Genomic DNA, 26,980 nt, shown 5'->3' on the forward strand with positions numbered 1-26,980 from the left:
CTCCTGCATTTATCCCTTGAGCGGCGAAGAGGAAGACTCGAACCTAGCGCCGCGTGAAATCGTACAATCGTCACCAAATTGTCATACTCACCACACTGTATTTTCCAGTTTCCGACCAATAACTATCACAAAAACATCAATAATCAACGGTTTCAACCATAACTTTAATCGGATTTCGTTATTTACGTGGGTAGGACAGTTTTGGGTCTGAAACTGATATGAAAGGAAAAAAGAAGGAAATTGAGGGAAAAGAAGACAGATGAAAGAGAAGAAGGAAAAGAAAGAAGGAAAATGATAAATGGAGTGTTCTGAGTACGAGAATCTGGTAAAGCTGACTTGAATTTGGCGCCACGTGACGTATCAAGGTGGAGAAGGATGCCAGGTAGGGTATTGGGAAGGATTGGTTTAGTCACGCAGGTGTGTCGAAGAAGGTAGGACGTGTGCGCGAGTTCTAAGCTGATTCACTGACCATCGGGAGTTCCGGGAAGTGACTAAAAATGGACTGCTGCCGAAACCTTCAAGATATCACGGGCGTCATGGTAATCAGTTACAGGTAAGTTGACATTGAAGTGATTTGAGGTGCATTGTAGTTACCTAGTTAATTGTCTCGAGCGAACGAGGTAATGGCGGCCTGATGGTAGTTGGGCGCGCGTGTGTTCGTGTGTGTGTGCAAAGTGGTGATGACTGGTTATGTCGTGTGTGTGTCAATGAGGTAATGGTATGGTACTGTGACGGTCGTTTTGTATGGGCGAAGTGATGGTGTTGTTAATGGATGTCTCGTGTGTGTGTGTGTGTGTTGGACGAGGTAATAGCGGTCCGTTGATGGTTGTTCGATAGTAGTTGGGAAACTGCATGTCCTTTTACTGTAATCAGCCTGAAATGTCTTAATTGAATACGAAGTGTTCTATTGCCCCCATTGAACATGTACTTCTTTATACTTTAATGCAGGCCCGAAATTTTGGCAGACATTTTAGGGGGGGCCCCCCCCCTAAAATGTCTGCCAAAAGGGCATCATAGGTTCATGAGGGGGGGGAAGGGGGCGACCGAAGCGAGCATAGCGCAGGTGAGGGATTTTTTTTGAATAGGCACTTTTATGAGCATTGGCCGATATAGAAAACACTAGGAGGGGGCTGTAGCCCCCCAGAAATTATGGCCCTGTAATGATATACTAATGAGGCGTAGGCTACTGAATCTCCGAGACGGGGTTCGAATCACGGCCCGGCCAGTAGCCGACGTTGTGGACTGTGTGCACAGTCCACAACGACGTAGCGCATCACCATGATGATGCGCTACGTCGTTTTATTATTCCAGTGAGCCTGAAGTGTATTAGATTAATATCAAGTGTCCTACTACACAAGACGTATCTTTGTGCCCTAGTGATGCCCCGCTGAGAGGTGGTGTAACCTACTGAATCTTCGATCTTGGGCTCGAAGCACGGTTTCGGGACAGTCCGCGTCCAGCCCAACCGGCTGTTCATCCCCTTTATCGGACTGGTTGATAAAAAGGTAGGCCTACTTGTGGAACCTTGGGGAAGGTAAATTGCAGAAGCCTAATATGGAAATCACCTTTTCCCATGTCCCGGGCTAATTGAACCCTACTATGATTCAAGGACCAATGAAACGGGATGATCACACGCAGTTACGGCGTGACCTTGATCTTCATCAACACGAGTACTGTACCACTAACTTAATAAAACTGCATCCTTAAACAATTGATGATTGCAGGTTCATTAGTGTAAAAATACCTCTTTACCACCACAATGAAGCTCGATAAACCTGGAATATTTGGAGGCAACACCACCGCAAATTAAGTGCGCATATGCGGAGGTTGATAATCTCGAGGAAATTGCGGGGGATGAGAATGCGGGGCTAATGGGGAGGTTGTGGGGATTGATGAGCCTTTTTAAAGGTTAATTTAGAGGTTTGTTGGGGTGTAAGTTATGGGTTTGACGAGATGGTGGAGGTCGTTGGGGTAGATGAGGTGGTTTAAGGGTTGGAATGGAGGCAGTTGTGGGGATGATCAGGTTAAGGGTGGAGATGGGGGTTATGGGGATAAGGAAGAGGTTCTGATAACCCATCAATAGCTTGTTGAACCCCAGTGATACCCATATAGTCATGATATACTCCCTTGAACCAAAATGATGTCAGAGTGACTTAGTGGTACCGATATAATACCACGAACTCTTTCAACCCCCTCAATCTCCTCCTCACCTCCCACAACCTCCGATACCAGTAACCAATATAATACAACAAGCTCTTTCAACCCCCCTCAACCTCCTCCTCACTCCCGACAACCTCCGATACCAATATATTACCACAAGCTCTTTTACCCCCCCCCCCAACCTCCTCCTCACCCCCCCACAACCTCCGATACCAATATAATACCACAAGCTCTTTTAACCCCCCACAACCTCCTCCTCACTCTCCACAACTTCCTCCTCACCCCCCACAACCTCCTCAACCCCAACAACTGGAACTCCACAACCTGCATTATATATAGTACGTACTATCTGCTTTAGTATTTTCTCCTAATATTCAGATTTATTCGGTTACTCTGTGGTAAAAGATGCCTTTATCTCTGAGCCTGGGCAGTGTAGTGTTGTTCTTTAGGCTTGATCAAACTCACCGGAAGTAAACAGTAAGATAATTTCCATGAGCCAGTGGGTGGAACATGACTTGCCATATGTATGCCAAGGGTATGGACGCAATGGTAGAACACTTGTTAGAATGTTCCTGATGTAAGAAAGAGAAAGGGAAGGTAGAGATAGTCACACAAGAGATAGGAGCAAAAAATCGTAATACCGGTGGCTCAGAGAATGCAGGAATGCTTCATGGATTGTCTGTTTTGTGTATTTTTTGTGTGAAGCTTACAGTCCTCCATATTACTTTATCATGAACTGCCACTGACCGCATATCTACCTCATCCCATCGTACATAAAGACTTGCTTTTGGGTAATGGAGTGTTTAGTTGTGAGGACCTAGTTTTGGGGGGAAATACAATCTTGAGTATCCAGGCCTGTGTAGTCACTCATTGGGCCTTTATAATATTGCAGTAGTGCCCTTGCCCTTATCAGAAAATCCACAGGAATGTTAAACCACTAGCATGTTAAGCACAGATACAGAACTCGTCAACCAATGCTCTGTCATTCTTGTGTGATTAGTTGGTCTTCTTAATTATTGGGAAGTGGTGAACAAGAACCCAGTTACATATAATTGGTTTATTGGTTTAATGTACATAAATAATGCCGGTCAACTCATCCCCCGCACAGTGGCTTACCAGACGTGTTCAAGGGAGAAAACGCTCTGAAGCTGTATACCCGCAACACACCTACCAAAATCTATTTACGTAATTACAGAGGCATATGATGTGATGAAGTAATTTGGTGGTTATATCTTGTCCAACTCCACAAGGACAGACATGAAATCAACTTAAGTTTATCCTTCAGTACGTCCTGGAAGTAAGTCGGGACATATTAAGCATAACTTAAAACAAATCTAAATATTTGCCTCTACAAAATGTTTACAGCAACATTTTTTACTTTGCAAATATGGGATTAAATTTATTACTGAGAACAAAGTGTGTACTTTACTCTGTAGAACTAAGTGTTAAATCATACGTGGTCACACAGTGGTTGCCTCCTGAGTGTGTAGGACACACGGCTGGAGGAATATTATGAACACAAGCTGCGCTCATTCTTTGTACAATAGCACTTCATGGTGAACCTAAAAAAGCTCATTTGCAATAAAAATAATCATAATACTTTTTTAAACAATATCAATGAATAATAAAAACTGTTTGATTCAAATCTACTGTTATACTAAGATATAACTGTGCACTGCAAAAATGTGTGCAACAAATTCCAAATTGGCCACCTTCCTGAGGTGGCTGTCCCCTCCCCCCCCACAATTCCCTCCTAAAATGAGGGAGTAAAGAACTGGAAGATTCCTCACAGTAATAATAATCTTACTACACACTGATCACAAAGTTGCCACACAATCATGATTTTTACATATGAGGGAGTAAATAAGATGAATCGGAAAGGAACAAACCTCCCTAAACGGCAACAACACAGCATGAGACACGGCCGTGGCGGTGACGTGCACGGGAACACTGGGGAGCACGAGGGAAGGCATACAGGGAATGGATGAGGCCTTTTTCTTTCTTTTGGCATCTTTCAACCCTGATGGTGATCCGTAACTTTCACTAGATATAAAGATAAGGAGTGGTGATGATGGCGGTGGTGGTGGTGAGCTGTCAATGGGATTGGAGGTGACAGTGGTGATGACTGATACAGAGACATGAGGGATGATGATGAGTAATTTGAGGGTCTAGGGATTAAGGGACAAGATAATGAATGAGAAGTGACTGAGTGAAGGAAGCCAAGATCATCTTAGCTCAGCAAAGCTTTGCATAACCTCTCACAGCTGCCTCACTTGCAGGAATACACAGTGGAAACCTTGCTTTCCATTTCACTGAGGACTATTTCAAGGTGCTTCTGTTTATCACAATTTACAGGAAAACTACAACAATACAATTATCAATCACTACTCAAGGCTTTTTCCCTACTGGTCAGTTGAAAATCATTAATCTTTTCATATAAATATCCATCACATAATTAGCCATAGAAATAATCCATTCTAAAAGGATAAGCTGTAGGAAGTCCTCTCCTTGGGTAGACAGGAAAAGGTTGTGCATGGGGATGGGTGAATATGGAAACAATTAGTTTGATATTTGCTTCTGAGTCACTTTTTTTTCCGTAGAATACCAGATCTGCGATGTCTTGGTGACCAGTTACTCCTTTGGTGTTGGCCAAACAAGATGAGTGATGCCATTGGTTCCCAGTTACTCCTATGGTGTTGGCCAAACAAGATGAGTGATGTCATTGGTTCCTAGCCAGACGGCGGGCCCAACCTGGGAACACACACTTCCAAGGTGAGTGTGATGACTGTCTTGCTGGCACTCCACCAAACACACACCCCTGCACCCTTGATAATAATAATTTGTCCATTTCATAAAATCACATGCCCTCAAAACTGTGAATCAATACACATTGTTTGAAAGCAGTTGTTTTAAGTGTATCATCATGAAAGTAATATTTCTGAGATTGAGAAAATATAATTCTGATGCCACACTGCAGTAATAAATCAACCAGACCTACTAGTCAGTCCTTGAGCAACTCCCACAAGACAGATTAGATCACTTAACTGTTATCATTTACAAACAATGCACTTAGGTTCCCGTAAAGGTAGTGATGTCCTGCACTTTGCAAGCCTGAATTTCAGCAGGTTTCCTCGGTGACCGTCCCTCACGTTGAACTGCCCAGCTCCTGCAGGATGGAAAGGTTCTCGAATGCACTGAAGTCTATGCTCTGTCTCGTGTCGCTGAGGATGCTGCGGACCTGGAAGAAGAAGAATGGTTACAGTATGTTTACATAGTTTATCATTAATAGATGCTGCAATAATGTGTAAAGACCTTGATTTTGCATACCACCAGAAGGATCAGTTTGTAATTTCCAGAAAAGGACATGATTGAATGCCTATATTGGCTTTCTTTAATCATTTAAAAAATTTCACTTTTACAGGGTGCAGGGAGGCTCAGAGGGTACAGTCATCAACTCGCAAGTTTAATCCTGGCTCTCGGTGAGATAAGAAAGTCAGTCATCACTTTCTTATAAGGTCATAAAACAGCTTATAAAACTCGTATATAGATTGTGTACATCATGAAATGAAGATCTCAAGATTTATTATTTTAAGAGATGTATATATGTTTTTAGTCTATATCAATAATACTATTATTCCAGTCAAGTTAACTATTTTATCGAAAAAAAAAAAATATTGTCAATGTTGCTAACATGAGCCTGTCAGAGGATCATCAACTATTCCATCTGCCAGATTAACTCAGTAGGCTGAGAGTGGACATAGTGGGACTTTCTGAGATGAGGAGACCTGGCAAAGGAGAGACCAGTATTGGAGGCAATCCCTACTACTGGTCAGGCCAGAGCAATGGTGCCCATCTCTAAGGAGTAACTGACTACAGTCCTCTGTTGTTGGGGTTACTACATTTTTTTACATCAGCTGAAACCACTAAAGGGCAGAAAAATACCCCCCCTAAAGCAGACAGCTCCCTCTGGCTTGGCTGCTAACTCACCAATAGGTGAACTCAGTGCTCTCTTGCAGAGATGAGAAGCTGAAAGGAGGAAAGGCAACTGAGATCTGTAATATCAGTATGGAGATGCTGAAAGGTGGGGATGAAGCCATGATTCATGGGTTATATGCTAGGCTGCCTACCACGTGGCAGGCTGGTGCCATTCCTCTTGACAACATATCGGAAAGGGAAAGGGGTCTGACAGGACTGCACAATTACCGTGGTAATACACTGCTCAGTGTGCCGGGCAGTGTTCACTCATCTGCTGCTGATGTAAATGTAATCTCATCTGCTCAAGTTTCACACCTGAGCAATCTGGGTTCATGCCTAGTCAACAACTGACCGGGTCCTAGCACTTTGTGTCCTTGTGGAATACTGACGTCAATTGAGATCGACATTGGCTGTGAGTAGCCCTCGTCAAAACTAAGTCGGCATTCTACAAGGACGCGAAGTGCTAGTACCTGGTCAATTGTTGAGTATTGAGCATGAACCTAGAAAGCTCAGGTCTCTTAACATTAGCAGATGAGGTCTAATTCACCTTGGCAGCAGATAAGTAAGCACTTTACCCAGCACACTGAGCAGTGTGTAATACCATGGTAATTGTTGCAGTCCTGTCTATCTCCTCATCCTATCCAGATAGGGACAACCAACCCCCTTTTCCAGTCAGCAGGAATAGCACTGGACTGCCACATGGCAATGTGTTGCATGCAACCCATGAGTCATGGCTTCACCACCATCTTTCAACATCTCAGTGCTGATATTAAACACCCCAGCTGCCTTACCATCTTTCAACTTCCTCACAGCCTCAACTCCGCAAGGCTGGAGTTTTGTCTATTGGTGGATCAGCAGCAGCCATCTGAAGTGACTTTTAAAATAATAAATCACAAGATAACTGAAATAGTATCATGCTGAAATGACTTACTTGTGCTGCCCTATGAGTGAAAAATGGAAATGTGACAGTAATTTAAGACAATTTTGACATTATTCAACAAATTAATCCCTAGGTAGACAGGGAGGAACCCTCCCCTGTTATTTATCTTGCAGTTTGTTTTTGTTGGTATGAAAATGAAAAATAGTAGCAGCAGCAAAAAAGTTTATTACAGGAGGAGGAGGAGGAGAATCTGTAGGAAGAGGAAGTAAATCGAAAGGAAGCAGACAGGAGGATCAACAAAAAGAAAATTTTAAAGTATCAGTTCTTTTCCTGTTGTTCCAGTTTCAGCTAGGTTTGTTAGTTTTTATAAGGTTTCATAACATTAATACTAAAATGAAGCTAAAAAAAAAATCTTAAGAAAAGAATCGAAACAACAAATCTTTCATCTTCCCCTTCCTTTCACTTTCCTTCCTGCTCCTTATCCTTTAATAGAATTTATTGTTCAGCGTGAATATATCAACTACCACTATTACCCAACAACACCAGCAGGAAGTTCAACATGAGCAGTATTAATAATGATAATCAGGCAAGGGTGTGGTGCTTCCTGCCTAATCAGGGATTGACGCATTTCGGGAAATTTTCTTCATCGTTGCCACATTTCTAAGTTTCACTTGTAGGGCAGTACAGGTAAAAAAAATGTCTTCTGAGCATGATAATATTACACCTAGGAGAAAGAGAATCTGGTATTACGTTAAAAGATATTCTGTACTGATTTCCGAGTGTCTGGAAAGATGCTCAACAAATAAACTGTTGCGGACATTCATTCATCTTGTTTGACTTAAAAAAAAATTATTCCAGTTTCTCCGGAGCCTCTTTTAGGTATTTTGGACTTAATACAGTTTTTAGGCCCTTTCTAGTGCTTTTTTCATGCTATTCCTACAAAATTTCTACCAAATTTCTGATCATACACAAAACAAATATCTCAACAGGGAGTACATTGACATTAACAAGGGCACAACGCCAAACACTACCGGGCAACAACAAAAGTTTTGAAATAGTGCAGAGGATGCTGTTGTGATGCAGAGCAGCTGGGACATAATACTGCTAGAGAATTGTAACTGTTGTTAGATACATAAGGATGAAAACTGAAATTGAATGTCTTAGAGTTGGGTTGCATAACAAACCATCCACTAATTCATTTCCAGTCATCGGCATTTCTCAGCATTATCATTTTTTTAAATCAATACTTGGGTAACAAACCATCCACTCCACTAATCAATTTTCATTCAGCAGCATTTTCCTGTTTTAATCAATACTTGGAGCTCTTCCCAGCCTCGGCCTCATTACTAAAGACGATGATCTTACCATGTTGGCAAAGAAGTTGGCATGTTGTGGTTTTTCGGCATACTTCTCATACTGGTCCAGACTGTCGTGGAGCTTGAGGGTGAGGCTGTCGTAGTTGTTCCGCACCACCTCCAGGACCTGCAGTGGAGGGCCAGAGTGAGCTTCGTGGGAGATTGGTTTGCTTTACACTGAGAGCTGGCATGTTGTAGCTTTGGCTTTGTATCTGCCTAGTCTCTCACTTTGAAAGAAGTCTGAGGGATCATGGTGAGCAGCGTGTCTGAATTTTGAATGTTAATCTTATAATCATATATTTTTGTCTACTGTAAACCTACTTCCTACTCCCAATAAAATCTTATAAACTGATCACCATCTTTAAGACTCCTTGGTGCACTCATTTCTTGTCTCCCTCAACACCCTTAACCCGTGGGCTTCGGCTACGGGAAAGCCAAGAAGTGGCTTAAAAACGTCAACATTACCCTGCATTTTGAGACTAAGAAAAGAGCATGGAACGTATATCAGAGTACTCCTCTCATAACCATAAAGCCGTTACAAATATTTACTTTTACTCAAACTCCATTCTTTTTGGTGGTGTTTGTTACAAAATAAACAGCCTGACTGATGGATTGATAGGGTTGAGGAATACTTTAGGTGATGGGGAGCTGTCAACGTTACAGGGAGGAAGTACATATGAACACTTCTGCAACAGACGTCCCCTGGAAGAGAGCTCCTGAAGGTTATGTCCTGTATAAGCATGACGGGACTGTTCCTTTGAGCCAGACTGACCTGTTCTTCTGTGAGGGTTGAGATGCCGTGCTCCTGACTCCACTTGTCTAGCTTTGGAGTGAAGTGGTTGATGATAGACCTGAGAATGAAGAGCTTATGTGAAAAAAAGCACATCTAGTGACCTTCGGCATTAGCCCATTATATAAAATGAGTAGACTAAAACTCATTTTCTTAGCAAGTATAGCACTGCACTATACAGAAATAATAAATATGAAGAAAACAAAGGTAATGTTTGATATTCATATGGCAGGACAACAAATAATGATGGGGAACTAAATACTTGAGGGAGTAAAGGAAAACATCATATACGGTATCTTGGACGAAAGTACGAAAGTAGTAAAAATTCACCCCACAGGCAATAAAAACAATAAGCATTTAGATAACCAAGGTAACAGTGGAAACTCAGGCATTATAGAAGTAAGGTCAAACAGAGGGGCAGGTGATAGGATGAAATTAGAGCATTTTCCAAAAGCAAGATGAGGTACACTGAACATCAAACAATCAGGGAAAAGCCTTTGTTACGGAGTGGGCTAGTTAGGGCAGATGATGATGACGTGGCAATGAAGAATTTCTTACCTAATGTTGCCGAGGGAGTTGGTCAGCTTCTGTGCACTTTCCTTGTAGTCTCCATCCGTTCTGGAGTATCTCAGACTCATGGAATACATGTTTTCGAAGACCTGAACAATAAGTGTAGAAATTATTGTTTGTCATCAAAATATATTAATTATTTTCATCCAAAACTGTTTTAATGTCTCTTAACACCATTTTTTGGCATTGCACTACAAATCTTTCCTTTAAGAAATATTTTACATCTAGCTGTGTGATGTTATTAAAGTTCAATTTCATTCTAGACAATTAATACACTCAATAATTAACACTTTCATCACAACCTAATTTCCTAAACAGGCAGAGTGGAAAAGCTAAAAGGAATGATACAAGGAGCCATTTAAGGCATCTAACAGGACTATTTTTGTTTCAATCAATCATTCCAAGTGATAATCTAAACATCTCTGGACAAACATTCAAATTATCAAGTGGGATTAAGACTATTATGCAGTTTATCATTGAAAGAGTATAATCCTGCCTCACACCAGCATGCACAAGGCTCCCACCTGGTGCATCCGCATGATCTCATAGTAGAGTTCGTCGTAGCTGGAGGGCGTGGAGAGGAAGGTGTCGCCGTAGGTGATGAATAGGTTGAAGATGTTCATGACCTACGAAGGTAAGTAAACATAAACGTAAATGTAAGTTTCATGCTGGCAAGGACTAATGCACTGTGTGACACTAAACAACTACATGTCCCAAAACTAACGTCAAAATATTTCAACATCATAATAATGTAGTTATGGTCGGTTCACCCAAGTCTGAAGTGAGCATTATCGTGCACAGGCAGCCTGGTGTCACGCTATGTGTCCGATTTCGTGGATACTGTATACTAGCCTACCCATAGTAAACAGTCGTCAGTGTCAGTAATATTCAGGCAGCAATAGCAGATACCATCAATTATAATCACTTATGAGTTAAAAAATATTAGTAATGTCGCCAATAGCTGTTTTGTTAATTTACACGATCACTGATTATGATTATTAAACAGCCTTGAAGCCGTCCACCACCGAGAAAATCAGCAGGCCTTATATTAACAAAACAGCTATTTGTAACATTATTAATATTTTTAACTCATAATCGACTATAATTGACAGTACAGTTGTCACTCAAATAGTACGGTTTCCAATAGTTCGGTTTCGGTTTTATGTGGATTGTCACGGAAGATCTTTTAGGATTTTAAAATTTCCTGCTCATTGGGAAATTCAAAAATCCTAAAAAAATCTATGAAAATCCACATAAAATCGAAACCGAACTATTGGAAACCATACTATTTGAGGGACGACTGTATTTGTCATTGCTGCCTGCACGTTATTGACACTGACGACTGTTTACTATGCGTAGGCTACCATACAGTATCCACGAAATCGGACACGCTATATGTGACAGCAGCTTGCCAGCGCACGATAATGCTCACTTCAGACTTGGGTGAACCGACTATTTTATCTAATAAAAACTACTGATCAATACTACACCACTGCTATAAGAAAAACTACCAGAAACTCACTTGGTTGGCCAACTGGAAAATGTTCATCTTCTTGGCAAGGTAAGCTTCATTAGTGACCAGGAACTTGGCCAGCGCTATGAGGCCGGCCCACAGGTCCTTCCAGTTGTAGGGCAGCCGCACAGAGTTCCTCTTCTGGTAGCAGAGGAGGCGGTGGGTGATGCTGACGCTGAGGAGGAACAGCTCAATGGGCAGCTTCTTCATCATGTGTGACATCATGAACTCCACCATCACGTCTGGAAAAGGAAAGAAGGATCAGAGGAGAGGAGAGGAGAGGAGTATCACGACACCTTCCATCTGAAACTGACCTCTCTTTCTGCCACTCTTCGCTACTTTCTTTTACAGGAGCAGCGCTAGTGGGCTTTTGTGTTTGATTTATTTTTGTCCTTCAGCTGCTTCCTTGACTGTCAAAAAAATCAGAGACCTAAACACCTACTCACACTAACATGGCTACAAAATTAATACCAAAGAACCACTGTCCTGAACGTTATCCCATCAAGAGGTATCCAGACACCTCTCCATCAAGAACTGGCCTCTCTTTTTCGCAACTTTCTTAACCCGGTAGCTGCGGAGATCATGTTTCTTAAAGGCCCCTCTAAGCGAGAAAAATGAGAAAAAATCATTACTCATGCAATCCATTTCTTAATATATATCAACGCATTTGTGATCAGTTTATGCATCATATATTTTGGGGGGCTTACTTATATCATGGCAAAAATTTGGCCTGTCGCTGGTACACGGTAAAGCCACAAATTTGGCCCGTCGCTGCTACCGGGTTAATTTTTTCTTTACAGGAGAAGCCAGTAGGGGACCTTTCATTGTTTGTTGCTGTGTATTGCCCTTGAACTGCTTCCTCTGCTAAATAAAAAAAAAAAAGAGGGTGGATGGGGAGTGTTACCCAGCACAGCGCAGGCCAGTGGGCGGGCGTGGGCCGTCCTCTCGGGCACGACCTTGCGGTGCCTCATGGGTAGCCTGTGGAGGGGCACCGTGAACACCAGGTTTGCGTCGTGCAGCAGCAGGTTGCAGTACTGGTCCTCGGCAATGCAGGTGATGATGATGAAGCACAGTTTGACGTTGCTGAGGCTCTCCTCCGTCTTGGTGTCCTGCATCACTATGGAGCTGCACGGAACAAAAAAATAAGGTACAGTGATGCTAAAGACACATACCTTAATTTCTAATCCATCATCATCATTGTTTAACATCCATTTATTCCCTTATTATGAGTTATACAAGATTATGGAGCACTAAAATATCTATCATGATTCAATGTACATGTTCCTTTTTACTTTGTTGAGCAGATTCTGGCAAAACTCTTTCTCCCATGTTTACCAACCTCTACTCTCTAAAAAAGTGGCAATCATCATCATCTTTTTGTTTCATGTTCTTATTTTTCTTTTCATTTAACAATCTTATTTATACTAATGGGACAGGCCATAAAAATCTGTAAAGCTCTCTCTTTTCGTTTAACATCCTCATTTTTCCTTATGGGGTTGGGTGTAAAAATTTGTGAATCTAAAAAAGAATTCCTCAACTCACCAGTACTCCAGGAAGGTGACGAGAAGGTTTGTCGGCTGAACGTAAGTCTCCATCTCAACCGGGGGCGCTGGGTTGGGGGTCTCGGTGGAGTCCGGGGCGGGAGGGGTGCTGCCTCTTTCCAGGGTGTTGGCCGGCGATGGGGGGGTGGAGGGGTCCGTGGCGGTAGTGAGGGCAGTGATGAAGTTACGATTGAGGTGAACAGCCTCGTACAGTGCCAAGAGGAAGGAGTCGTTAGCCCTGTGGAGGTTGTGGCTCTTTAGAACAAGTTGAAATGACTAGAGGATGTTTGCCAATGTCTTTTTACAGTAAAGGAAGCAATTCAAGGGCACAAATAAACAAAGCAATAAAGCCTGCTAGCGCTACTCCTATAAAAGAAAGTAAAGTGGTCAAATGGAGAAAATTAAAACCCAGAAGAGTCAGAAGAGTAGCCAAGAGAGATTACTTATATCATGAAAATTCCTAATCTGCAAAATTGTGCTAAGATACAAAAATTCTGAAATATACAGTATACCCTAAATTTAACCTAACAAAAACCCTAACAATTAACCTATGCATCTACTCAGTAAAATCATATTTGCTTCCTTATTAATTAAACTTTCTATCTATTATTGTTTCCTTTTTTTTTTTTGCCCTTGAACTGCTTCCTTTACTATAAAAAAAAAAAAAAATAAAAAAAAATTGCTGGCTGTCATGAGTGTGAAGAAGCCTTTAACCTTATTAATTATAATCAAAACAGTCACTTACATAATGTACATAATAAATTCATATATGCTTCCATAGTAATGAGTCTTATTATCTACTAAAGTGAGCTCTTCCTTTGTTAATTTATACAGTACGTTGCTAACTATCCTGTATTTCAAAATACCATTAACCTAACCTAATCTAACAAAACTCCAAACAGTTACTTACTTTATGTGCTCATTCCTGGTGGCCATCTCTTCGGACAGGAACATGGAGCCCACCATGGAGGTGAGTGAGGCGAACCAGCCAGACCCGTGTGGCTCCATGAAGTGTGCCGAGTACTTGTGGTTGAAGTCAGCGAGAGAAGCCGTGATGACCTGAGGAAACCAAAACACAAGTTGAAGCAATGAATAAATGCATATTTCTCAAAGGCACTAACACTAAAATCCAAAGCAACCACAACATGGGTGGGGAAAAACTTCTGAAGGGTTTTTAACACAGCCACAATCACCTGCCTGAGGAAACTAAAACGTTTTTCAAAAAATTATGAAGCAATTAATTAATACATTTATCCCCCACTTTATGGCTGGAAAAGGTGATCATGAAGTGAAACGGTCATATAATGAACTTGAGGCTTAATCAATTACAAGGGATGTGTTCCTGAACTTGTATATTAAGTGACCTAAAACACGATATCAAATATTAATAGTGATTTATGGACTGTGCTGTATCTGAATAGTTACCAAAGCAAACATGAACACATACTACCTGTACGCTTACATAAATTAATACATGAAATAGCATAAGTAAAGACTGAACTGATCGTAAAAGCAAGCCAGATGGATCATAAAAAGAGAACAACCTAAGGAGGGAGACATCATTGAACTAAACACCTGCAGACAATTTCACAAAGGCACAGACATAAAAACTGGCTGCGATTTATTCACCTGCCCATAGCCATTGAGGATTAGTTCGTCGTCAAGGAGGGAGATGTTGACAGTATAAGGATTCGTCATCTCATGCTTCCGGTAGTTGACCATCAGCATGAGGTACAGGACTGCCTCAGGCCCGTGATGGTTCCTGGTGCTGGAGTGACTCAGGAGCTGCAAGGAGGATGGAGCGTTGTGTTAAGTGAAGTGTAGGAGTGCCAGAAAGTTGGAAAGTTTCGTTTAGTCGGCGCAACATCTGAGGTCATATGCCAGAGAGAGACAGAAAGGGAAGGAATTATCGAGAGGAACAGATCCCAGGAGACGGGACACAACCCCCGATTAATACCTGGTACCCATTCACTGCTGGGTGGACAGGGGCGTAGGGTATCGGAAAATAGGATTGCCAGTTTGTATGCACAGTTCAAAATTAGTACTCATGTCAAGAACGAAAGCTGCAATGGGAAACTGACCTGATGAATAGAAGATGGAGAACTGTGTTAGGTATAGGGTAGCACTAACAGTTTGTACGCATCGTTCAAAAGTAGTACTCGTCAAGAAAAAAGAAACTAAGCTGATCAATAAAAATAAAACTGTCAAAATAATAAGAAAAAAAAAGAAACTCGGCTGATCAATAAAAATAAAACTGTCAAAATAAGAAAAAAAGAAACTAAGCTGATCAATAAAAATAAAACTGTCAAAATAAGAAAAAAGAAGAAACTAAGCTGAAAAATTAAAATAAAACTGTCAAAATAAGAAAAAAGAGGAAACTAAGCTGATCAATAAAAATAAAACTGTCAAAATAAGAAAAAAAAAGAAACTAAGCTGATCAATAAAAATAAAACTGTCAAAATAAGAAAAAAGAAGAAACTAAGCTGAAAAATTAAAATAAAACTGTCAAAATAAGAAAAAAGAAGAAACTAAGCTGATCAATAAAAATAAAACTGTCAAAAAAATAAAGTCTCATCATCTTAGTTTCCAAGCCTACTTCTTCCCTAAAGAGCTCGGACATGTAAACACACACTAAGAAAATCGGTACTCAGCCAAAAAAAAGGGAGGAAAACTGAACTGATGGATAAAAATAAAACTTGGTCAAAATAAAGTTTCATCATATCAGTTTCCAAGCAAATTTCTTCCCTTTTGAGTTCAGACTGGTAAACATACACTTATGAAATCACATGAGACACCTGAGATACCGAGAAAGAGAAAATGAAAGAGAAAGCAATGAGAGAAGGAAAAAAGAGGATTAGAGAATAGACGATTAGAGAAATGGAGGGACAGTAGGTTAGGGCAATAAATATCTAAAAACACACACCATAAAAAATAAATTAAGAAGTAAAAACAGTAAATAAAATATGAATATGAGCAACAAAGAAATGAGAGAGGGAAAAAAGAGGATCAGAGAATATAGACAATTGTAGAAATGGAGGGACAGTAGGGCAGGGCAATAAATATCTAACAACACACACCATAAAAAATAAACCAAGTAAAAACAGTAAATAAAATATGAATATGAGCAACAAAGAAATGAGGGAAGGAAAAAAGAGGATCAGAGAATATAGACGATTATAGAAATGGAGGGACAGTAGGGTAGAGAAATAAATATCTAAAAACACACCATAAAAAACAAATCAGTAAGTAAAAACCGTAAATAAAATATGAATATGAGCAACAGAGGTGTCTTGCCTGGATCACCGCGTCAAAGTTACAATTGATGGTGAGGTATTCGAGGACTGTGTTTTGGCTGATGTTGTCGGTGCCGGTGGCCAGAACTAACAGGAACTTGAGGCTCAGGGACTTCAGGCTGTCGCAGTATTCACCTGTGGAAAAATAGAGGGGGCATGTCATAGGGGAGGAACCAGTGCTCTCGGGATGAAGGCCAGACTCTCTAGCTCTAAGTCAAAGGGTTCCAAACAGTTCAACCCCTTTGGAATATTTTATCTGTATCTCAGGCCATTACAGTGTGGCAAAAGGATACAAGATTACAGTTCAAATAAAGTGTGGTGACTGAGGATGAGTTATACCAAGAATTTAAAGAAGGGTCAGAGGGATTTATCCACATCATATTATTGAAGCTTATTGAATAAATCAGGGCATGGTCTAAAACATGCAGTGACAGATCATAATCCTTACTCAACGCTTTTTTAATTAGTTATTCCTGAAAAAGCTATATAACACGGCTTCTGAAATCCATGGTAGTTACTGATGGCAAACAATATACACCACATTTACCAATCAACCTCTCTATCTGTCAACTCCCTACACATCTATCTAAACGAGGTTTCCAATGGGTGAGAACAAGGAAAGCGGATGAGCCAAGGCCACCTGTGAGGAAGTTTGAGCAGTGGTTGAGGAGCAGCTGCATCTGTTCCTCCGCTGCGTCAAAGCCGATGAGAATGTTGATAAAGTCGAAGCCATAGTCTCCCTGCATCTTCCGGTACAGCCCGCGCACCAGGCTGCAAAGGGTCTGTGGGGCGGGGGGAAGTTGGTTACTTATACATAAAACACACTAAAATTCATGTAAAAATAATCATAACTATCACAATCACTTACTGTTTGGAGGTAAGTTACTTTCAGAACACAGATAAAAATGTTCAAGTAGGAATAAATAAATTCACCATAACATTAATACCCTTTACCTACATCAAAATTATTGGGATTCAAGCTTCAATAAACAAGTGCAGTTACAAAAGAGGAAGTCTGCTTAGTGAAACAGGCTACACTACCACTAATCTCCACTTATAAAGATTGCAAAGTTAGGGCCATCAATAAAAAAGAAAATGGTTACAAGAAAATGACTGCTCAGTGAAAAAGGTAAGAGAACCACCAAGAGAATATAGAACAAGGATCATAAAGTGTTGAAGGCCAAGAATACCACCAAAAGAATCACTCCTACAAGAAATACAAAGGAAGGGTCATAGTGTGTTGATGTGTTGAATGGTTCCCTGGCCCCAGCACCCACCAGCAGGGCGTTCACCACCCGAATGTTGTGATCGTGGGCCAGCGTCTGGACACACTTGGCAAACAGCGTGTTGATGTTGTCCTTAAGGCCCACCAGCTGGTCCGAGGTGCAGCGGCTGATCTCCCCCTCCAGGGCTGACATCTTGGGCTGTTGGCATAATAAGGAAAGGTAAATAAGAAAGAGTATGAAGAAGTGATATAAAAAAGGACAAAATAATAATTCTTCCTTTTAACTATTCCTCTTTCTTCTCCTTCTCCTTAAGAAAATGAAGGAAGCTATTTGTATCATTCAAAATCTGGGCTGATATCTTGGGCTGGAAGTGTTGGCATAATAAGAAAAGGTAAATACGACAGCAAATAAAGAACGAAAACATATTCTTCCATTATTCCTCTTTCTTTTCCTCCTCCTCCTCCTTAAAAAATTAGGGTAAATAGTTGTATTATTCAAAATCATATTCCTAACACTATCTGGTCTTCCTCCTCCTCCCTTGTTTCTTCTTCTTCCTCCTCCTCCTCCTCCTTCTGGAAACTATCACTGTAAACTGACATGAGGCACAAAAGTGAGCAATATTCAGGTCTATTTAAGTCTAATGGATCTTTTTCATCCCTTGCTCTATCACCTTCACCAAAATTAGTATAAACAATAAAAAACACTCCACCTTCAGCAGAAAGAGGTCCTCCCAGAAGCGGGGGTTGTTGATGCAGGGGTCGACGCCGTGGAACAGGTCCTCATACATCTGCACCACCTTCTCCTTCAGGTTCCGCCGGACGCCCCCCGGCTTCAGCTTGCTCCCCATCTTATCCAGCTTCCCGGCTTTTTGTTAGTCCAGCGCCTGCAAGCAATGAGCATTCCATTTACAATTTTCTTATTGGATCTACACCTGTACTTTTTTTTTCCTGACCTACTCTTGAATTCTGACTATGTACTTGTAAAACATCTGGATGATACACTTTATCACCCATACCAGTGTTTCTCCAGCCCAACCATTTGAATGCCTGGCTAGTGTATCTGCCACCATGTTGCAGGTCATCCCCCTTCCATGTCCTGCCCTAGCTGGCTGGACCACAGATCGACGGAGGTCTCACTAGGTAAGAGAACCTCTGCATTGTTCAAACCCCATCATGTAGTGTTGCAGAATGTATTGTGTTACATTAATGTTGAACATTATTATATAGCCAATAACACCCAATAACTAAGAGGAACCTAAAACGAACCTTAAGCCCCACAGCACCTCACCTCGCCCCGCCACCACCCCCCACCTGGCCCGGGCACCGTGACCCCCGTAATGCGGCTCCCCACACCTGCCTTACCTGTTGGTCACACCCACGTAGGCAGGGCGGCCCAACCCTGGCCCTCACCACCCTGACCACCCTCCTGTTACTGCCCCGCCCTTACCCCTGACACCCCCTCTGACCCATGACACTCCCCTTGACCTCGCAGTCCCCCAAAAGTCCCTCCTGGAGCACTGACCTGACCTGTGACCTCGCGCCGGGACGTAAACAAAACACAGCTGAGGGACAGAAAACCAGGAGGCGGCGGCCCGAGGGGGGACTATAGGGACCTCGAGGGGCTGGTTTTACGATAGTTTTCCTCCTTTTATGATTTGTTTTATCTTTTGGGGGTTGTTTTAGTAGTTTTTTTTATTTTTTACAGTCTCTTACAATAGTTTTTTTCTGGTCTTACAATAGTTTTCCCAGTCCTTTACAGTTTTTACGATAGTCTTCCTCTTTTGTATGGTTTATTTTATCATTTGGCAGGTTTTTATAGTAGTTTTATTTATTTTTTACAGTCTCTTACAACAGTTTTTTCTGGTCTTGCAATAGTTTTCCCGTTTTTTTAGTTTTCACAGTAGTTTTCCTCATTGCTACAAATTTTTACGGTAATTTTATTCATGTATTTTTAGTTTCTTGATAGTGACCATTCCTTTCTTTATTTGTCTATTACCGTTTTAAGACCTACAGCTTTTCCAAGTAGTTCAATCCACGTATTCATAAAAAAAAGCTACTTCCTCGTAATTATTGTCTAGCGTTTCCTCTGGTGTTATTTCCTCTCTCTCTTGAAAATATATTCGTGAAGCAATCACAATTATACATCAACAACATCTATGGCTGTCTCTCCTTGGCCAGGTGGGGGTCACTATGTGTTTTGTAACGTGGTGAGGTGTTTGTACAGGTGTTTAAACGTCACAGGTGAGGCCCACAGGTGTAACAGGAAATATTATCGGTAGCAGGACTTTCCCATACAGTGCCTCCCTTACCTTCAACGTTTCTCCTGTAACTGCGTCTTATTCCTATCCCTTCTGTTACTGCCTGTTATTTTCCTTCCGTTATCAGTTATTCCTTTTTATTCCCTCTCATTCTCTTCCATTATTATTAGTTACTCTTGCTATTGCGTCTTATTCCTCTCCCTTCTGTTACTGCCTGTTATTCTCCTTCCTTTATCAGCTATTCATTTTATTCACTTTCATTCCCTTCATTTATCATTAGTTTCTCCGGTTATTGCGTCTTATTCCTTCCCCTTACTTTTGTTACTCCCTGTTATTTTCCTTCCTTTATCAACTGTTCCCTTTATTCCCTCCTATTCCCTTGTTATCAGTTACCTACTCCTGTTATTGCTTGTTATTCCATTCCCTTATCTTTTTTTTTATATAGTAGAGGAAGGAGGTCAATGTTACCCCAATTATTGCTTATTAATGAGTGAATGAAGGCTTAGCTATCTCGAAATACACTAAAGTCATGAGTGTTAAAAATATCATCAATGGTGCTTATAGTGGGAAGGGTTGACGTTTATATTTCTTGGATTTTCTGTGAGTTTTATTGATTTTATGAGTCATTTAGCAACCCGTACAGTCATCCACGCAGTAAGTCATCCAGTCAGCCATACACCTAACCGCTCATATACTCACTCATCCACTCACACTCATCCACACAGCTACCCATACAATCCTAGCATTCAACTGTACACTACCCACTAAATCAACCAGTCAGCCATACCCCTAACCACCCATATACTCACTCACCCACACTCATCCACACAGCTGCCCATACAACTCTTGCATTCAACTGTACACTACTCACTAAATCATCCATTCAGTCATCCACCAACCCAACTGTTCATCCACCCACGCGAATTAAAACTTAGAGCTATGCACAAATTCCTTTTTATATATCTTAATCTTATATAACTCTTACCTTGTGGCTTCTGTAATCTGTTTTTCTTCTCTCTTTCTCATAAACAGATTACTATGTTCGCTATCATAATCACCCTTCCCTTTATCACCAAATTCTCCCTCCAACTCACTCCCCCCCTCTCTCTCTCCCTCTCTATATGTTTCTCTTATCTCTTTCTGTAATTGCTATCTGATTTTTCGTTTACCTAACCTAACTTTTCATTTCCATAGTTACTTCTCCTTTCTTTCTTTCTTTCCTCCTTTTTATTTTCTATTTCTCTCTTTTTCTTTCATTCCTTTTCATTCTTTTGACACCTGTTTCTGTTTCTTCTTTCTCTCCCAATCTATCTATCTATCTATCTACCTCTTTTCCTTTTCTTTTCTCCTTTCTTCTTTCTTTTTCTCCCTTCTTTCTTTCTTTTTTATATATACCTGTTTGTTTCTTCTCTCTCTTAACTTATCTATATCTATCTATCTCAACCACGTATACCTCCACTTCCTCACCACAATCTCCATTTCTAACAATAACAAGCATCTCTTCCCATCCTCCGTAACCCCAAATGAGCAGTACAATCACTCCCTTTGTGCCGAGGGGAGACAATGCATTATTAAGAGCCGGCTGTGTCTCTGTGCATGCGTGTGAGGTGTGTAGGAAGTCATACATTGTCGGCGTTACATAAGCTGCGGTGTGAACTCTTCCTTCGCGGCCAATAAGAAGTGCTCAGAATGTGTGATAACGAGAGGTGGAGCGTGATGCAAGGGTGAATACGAGGAGGGGATGAATGAAGGCGTTGTAAGAATAGGTGCTGGTGCTGGTGGTGGAGTACAGTGTTATTAGATGTGAACAATGCTATGAGAAGTGTGTGCTGGATACGTGATTTATGCCGACTGGTTGTTGTTGGTGGTGGTGATGAGGGATAATGAGAGACCCTGGGATAATGATGGAAGGTTATGAATTGATTACTGGAAGATGATAATAAGAATGGTTGCAATACTTCATGAGGAAATAATAAGACACGAAAGGGAAGCAAAAGGAGAGGAACAATAAATAAAGGAGGTTGAAATAAAAAAGAAAGAAAAAGGAGGATAAGAATGGATAAAGATAAGAAAATGATAACGGCTCCACTACTTCAAAGAAAAAAAACACGAAAAGAATCAAAAGAAGGAAGGAAATAGGGAATAAAAAAAATGATAAAAAAATATAAAAGAAAAACAAGAAAAAAGAAAGATAAGGAAGATAAGAAGATATAGATGAGAAAAGAAAATTAAGATAAGAAGCAAAGATAAGAAAAGAAAGATATGATAAAAATATGAAAGCTGAGAAATTAATAAGAAAAAGAAATATAAGAAAAAGAAAGAAAACAAAAAGAAAGATAAGAGAAAGAAAAGAAAAATAAGAAAAAAAACAGAAAAAAAAACAAAAGAAGAAAACCATTTGAAGACAACCCGTACCCCTCTGAACCAACGAGGAGAAAACGCTGTGAAGTAAACGACAACAAAACAAACAAATATAAAAACAAAACAATAAACGTTCCATTAAATCCCTTGCCTGGCTTCGTAATGGGACACGAGCGTAGCGTTTTTCCTGCGTATCTGATTCCCTCTGGCCTCAACATCGACGAAGAGGAGGAAGGAAAACTGACCAAAGCGGTTAACCTCTCCTGACCTCGGCTTGCGGCGGCGGCGGGGCGGAAGAGGAGAAGGTGAGGAAGAGAGAGAGAGATAAGGGATGCTGGGAGGGAGGGAGGGAGGGAGAGAGAGAAGGGATGCTGGGAGGGAGGGAAGGAGGGAGAGAGAGAAGGATGCAGGGAGGGAGGGAGGGAGAAAAGGATGCAGGGAGAGAGAGAGGGAGGGAGAGAGAAGGATGCAGGGAGGGAGGGAGAGAGGGATGCAGGGAGGGAGAGAGATGAAAGAAGAGGGGATGGCAGAGGAGAGAAACATGGAAAACTGGAAATGTAGGCAACAGAAAGTCTACTGGCTCATTACGAAGTCGCCCGCTCTCGTGATTTTATCTGCTTAAAGCCACCTCGTGCTTGCATCGGAATAATAAGAATAAGAATAAGAAGAAGAAGAAGAAAAGTGAAAAGAAGTAGATAATGATGATGATGAAAATGACGATGATGGTGAAAACAATAAAGGTAGAGAAAGAAACGAAAGAGAGAAGCAAAAAAGAAAGAAGAAGAGAAGGTAAGGGGAAGAGAAGGATGCAGGGATGATAGAAAGAAGAGAGATGCAAGAACAGAGGATAACAGTGAAGAGAAGGAAGAAGAGAGATAAGGTGAGGGAGAGAGGGAGGTAAGGAAGAAGCGAAGTTGAGGGAGAAATGGATGCTGAAAGGAGAGAGAGAGAAAGATGCAAGAAGAGGAGATGGAAGGATAGAAGATAAACAGAAGAGAAGCGAAAAGTACGAAATCAATGAGAAAGACGGAGATAATGAGAAATGAGATGAAGGTAGAGAATAAAACTTGATGTGGAGACAATGAAAAAAGGGGAAAGACAAGAGTAGTTAGACAGAGAGGAAGGAAGAGGAAGAGAAAATATTAAACTAGAGAGGGAGGGAGGAAGGGAGATAGATTCAGGAAGTAGATGATAACAGAAGAGGAAAGAAAGAAGAGAGAAGGAAGAGGGGAAGAAAGGGAGGAAGGGAGATGAAGAGAAGGAGAGGGAAGAAAGGAGGGAGGGGGGAAGGGCGCCGTCAGGAGATTACAATGTGGTTAATTATTTGACTTGTTGCTGAAGAAAAATTAAGGAAAAAAATGTTGAGGCGAATACCAATAGAAAAAATAAGCACGTCTATATGGTTACTTAATTCAAGGCTGGACGGTGAAGGATGGGTACACTCTCTCTCTCTCTCTCTCTCTCTCTCTCTCTCTCTCTCTCTCTCTCTCTCTCATGATTTACGCTTCCCAACGCACATAAACAATACCTTCCAATCCTTTATGTGCTTTTATCCAATCCCTTTCTCTCCTTTTTCGTCCCCTGTCACTTAATTACTTCTCTAACTATTTTCTTCTATTCCTCTTTTTAACTTTTTTTTTTATATACTCAAGAAATATTCGTGAGCATATTACCTTGCACAACCCTAAGTAACGTAGTATCTCTCTTATCATCTGTGTGTGTGTGTGTGTGTGTGTGTGTGTGTGTGTGTGTGTGTGTGTGTGTATGTGTGTGTGTGTGTGTGTGTGTGTGCGGACAATTAAAGCATCACCGTTATATCTTTTTAGTTCCCCCTCTCCCCCCCTTCAACAGGAGAGATAAAGGGGGGGGGGGAGAAGGAGGGGGAAGGGGGAAGGGAAGGGGGGAGGGAAGGGGGAAGGGAGGGGGGTAAGCATAGTAGTTGTCCTTGGGGTGAGGAGGTGAGGAAGGGAAGAGGAGATGAGGGGAGGGGAGGGGAAGGGAAGGAAGATGATGGGATGGGAAGGGAGGGAAGGGAAGGGAAGGGAAGGGAAGGGGAGATGGGAGGGTGAGGAAGATGGTGGGATGGGGAGGAAAGGGAAGGGAAGGGAAGGGAAGGGAAGGAAGATGATGGGATGGGAAGGGAGGGAAGGGAAGGGAAGGGAAGGGGAGATGGGAGGGTGAGGAAGATGGTGGGATGGGGAGGAAAGGGAAGGGAAGGGAAGGGAAGGGAAGGGAAGGGGAGAAGGGAGACGGGGAATATGGTGGTATGGGAAGGGAAGGGAAGGGAAGAAAAAGAAGAACAAGAACAAGAAGATAATGATGATGATGATGAAAAATAAAGGAAGGAAGCAAAAGAAACGAAAGAGGAGTAGAAAACAAAGGAAGGTAAGAAGAGATATAAATAAAATCGAAAGGAAAAAGCGAAAGAGAATAAAGAAAAATGAGTAAAAAGAAAGGAAGAAAAGGCATAATACCGAAACGAAGAAAACGAAAGTGAAGAAAAAAAAGAAAAAAAAGAAGAAGTATAACATCGAAAAGAAGAAAGAGAAAGGGAAGAAATAAATATCACCCCTCCTCCCCCCCCAAAAAAAAAAAAGAGAAGAGCTAGACTAAAGACAGACTACCACAAAAAGACCCTAACCCGCTGAGTCCTACCTGGGAACACACCTGCCCGACGGGATAATTAAGGAGCCAACCACCCCTTCCTTACCTTGCCCACCTGTACCCACCTAGCCATACCTGCCTGCCTGACCTACCTGGCACACCTACCGTCAAGCTCTGCAGGTAAACAACAACAACAACGGCAACAACAACAACAAAAATAACAAAAAGAACAAAAAGCAACAAAAACAGACGAAGACGAAAACAACAACAACAACAACACTAATGACTGACTTGCCTCACCTTGTGCTATACGGTAAACAAATGCATGAAAATGAACGTTAGAAAAGATGAAAAGAAAGAAAATGAAGTAGAAATGTTAGAGAAGATAAAAAAAAACAAAAAGACCAAGAAAATATAAACATGTTACAATAGAAAAGACAAAAAAAAAAAAGGGTTAGAATATTCATGTTAAAAAAATAATACTACAGAGAGATCTAGACAACTCAAACACGCATGATAAACAAAATAAAAAAAGATACTATATAAAAAGGAAAGGTAGAGAGAGAAGTATAAATAAACCTAAAAATAAAAGTGAAGGTAAAAAAAAAATTAGTATAAATAAAAATGGAGAGAACGTAAATAATAGAAAAAAAAAACATATTAGAGAGTACATTTACCCCTCCATTCACCATCTGGCGTTGACCGTTTGGCAGAAGAAAAGTGGACATAAATAAAAGACTCTTGGATTCGACTTTTGACATTTACCAACCACCGACCGACTGGCGCTTACATCACCTGTCCTAAGCTTCGTCTGTTCCTCTTCTTTCGGTTCTCTCACCCCTAAGCTTATATTCCTCTTCCACCTCCTCTTTCCCTACGTCTAAGCTTCCTATTTTCCTCTTCCTTCTTCGCTTCTTCCACTTCTAAGCTTCTTCTGTTCCTTCTCCTCCTCCTTTTTCTTCCACTTCTGAGCCTCTGTTCCTCCTTCACTTCGCCTTCTCCCATTTCTAAACTTCTATTCCTCTTTCTCCTTTTCCTTCTTCCACTTCTAAGGTTTTTCGGTTCGTCTTTTTCCTTCACTTCTACTTCTCCCAACCTCCTCCTTCTTTGCCTCCTCCTACTTTCAACTTCTTTTCCTTTTCCTCCTTCGTTTCTTCCCTCCTAAGTCTCCGTTCCTCTTTTAATTTTTACATCCACTCCTGAGCCCCTTCTCCTCCTCTTCAACCTCCTCCTCCTCCATCGTTTCTTCCCTCCTAAGTCTCTGTTCCTCTTTCTACCTCTATAACTGAGCTCCTCCTCCTCCTCTTCCTCCTCCTCCTCCTTCGCTTCTTCCCTCCTAGTTTCTGTTCCTCTTCCTACCTCTACAACCACTCCTGAGCTCCTCCTCCTCTTCAACCTCCTCCTCCTCCTCCTCCTTCGCTGCTTCCCTCCTAGTCTCTGTTCCTCTTCCAACTTCTACACCCACTCCTGAGCCCCTCCTCCTCCACTTCAACCTCTCCCTCCTCTTCCTCCTCCTTCGCTTCTTCCTTCCTGAGTGTGTGTTCCTCTTCCTACCTCTACAACCACTCCTGAGCCCCTCCTCCTCCACTTCAACCTCTTCCTCCTCCTCCTCCTCCTCCTTCGCTGCTTCCCTCCTGAGTGTGTGTTCCTCTTCCTACCTCTACAACCACTCCTGAGCTCCTCCTACTCCTCTTCAACCTCCTCCTCCTCCTCCTCCTTCGCTGCTTCCCTCCTAGTCTCTGTTCCTCTTCCAACTTCTACACCCACTCCTGAGCTCCTCCTACTCCTCTTCAACCTCCTCCTCCTCCTTCGCTTCTTCCCTCCTAGTGTCTGTTCCTCTTCCTACCTCTACAACCACTCCTGAGCCCCTCCTACTCCTCTTCAACCTCTCCCTCCTCCTCCTCCTCTTCCTCGACAAAAACAAGCCTGTGAAATATGCGACGGGATGAAAGAACGAGAGATCAAAAGAGAGGAAAAGGCGAAAAAAATCATGATAACAATATTCTCGATAAAGTTAAAAGCCCACAGACGCGTTTCACAAGTTCTAAGACGCGGGGAAGTGACGGAAATCCTCTGATGAACTGATTGCATGAACGCCAAGGAAAGAAAAGGATGGAAATGATTTACGAATGAGTGTTTGTATTCGAGTTTTTCTTTATTTGGAGACGCTTGGCAACCTTGTGGAGCCATGACGTCACTGCGAAGTCTTCCTGCGTAGCACATGGGAAATAAAAGTGGTTGGAGGAGGGGGAGGAAGAGGAAGAGGAGAAGAATGAAGAGAAAGAAGATAATGGTAAAGAAAAAGATAAAAAAAAGATGTAGATAGAAATAAAAGAGATGATGATGATGAAAAAGAAAAAGGAGGAAAGAAGAAAACGACGATGATGATGATGATGAGGAGGAGGAGGAGGACGAGGAGATGAGAACGAGGAGATAGTGAATGGGAAAGAATAAG

General features: G+C 41.5%; 1 protein-coding gene across 4 annotated transcripts in view; it reads right to left on the minus strand.

Annotated features, from left to right (window-relative positions):
• Window positions 1-3,202: 3,202 nt before the first annotated feature.
• Window positions 3,203-26,980, minus strand: part of LOC126984030 (armadillo-like helical domain-containing protein 3) — a 68,728-nt gene continuing 44,950 nt past the window's right edge. The window contains exons 1-15 of one of the 4 annotated variants that reach the window (XM_050837386.1): window positions 18,825-18,979; window positions 18,013-18,186; window positions 17,355-17,501; window positions 16,718-16,859; window positions 16,079-16,212; window positions 14,414-14,569; window positions 13,695-13,843; window positions 12,786-13,022; window positions 12,148-12,368; window positions 11,253-11,485; window positions 10,255-10,356; window positions 9,719-9,819; window positions 9,143-9,221; window positions 8,381-8,497; window positions 3,203-5,398 (exon numbers count right to left, since the gene is read on the minus strand). In XM_050837386.1, the coding sequence (XP_050693343.1) occupies window positions 5,306-5,398; window positions 8,381-8,497; window positions 9,143-9,221; window positions 9,719-9,819; window positions 10,255-10,356; window positions 11,253-11,485; window positions 12,148-12,368; window positions 12,786-13,022; window positions 13,695-13,843; window positions 14,414-14,569; window positions 16,079-16,212; window positions 16,718-16,859; window positions 17,355-17,501; window positions 18,013-18,150 (2,049 nt within the window). In that variant the 5' untranslated portion in view covers window positions 18,151-18,186; window positions 18,825-18,979 and the 3' untranslated portion in view covers window positions 3,203-5,305. Of the gene's footprint in view, window positions 5,399-8,380; window positions 8,498-9,142; window positions 9,222-9,718; window positions 9,820-10,254; window positions 10,357-11,252; window positions 11,486-12,147; window positions 12,369-12,785; window positions 13,023-13,694; window positions 13,844-14,413; window positions 14,570-16,078; window positions 16,213-16,717; window positions 16,860-17,354; window positions 17,502-18,012; window positions 18,187-18,664; window positions 18,732-18,824; window positions 18,980-26,980 lie in introns of those variants that run through there. The other 3 variants (XM_050837388.1, XM_050837387.1, XM_050837389.1) reach the window with 3 other exon arrangements.

The sequence above is a fragment of the Eriocheir sinensis genome, chromosome 55, assembly GCF_024679095.1.
Source record: "Eriocheir sinensis breed Jianghai 21 chromosome 55, ASM2467909v1, whole genome shotgun sequence".
In the NCBI taxonomy this organism is placed as follows: domain Eukaryota; kingdom Metazoa; phylum Arthropoda; class Malacostraca; order Decapoda; family Varunidae; genus Eriocheir; species Eriocheir sinensis.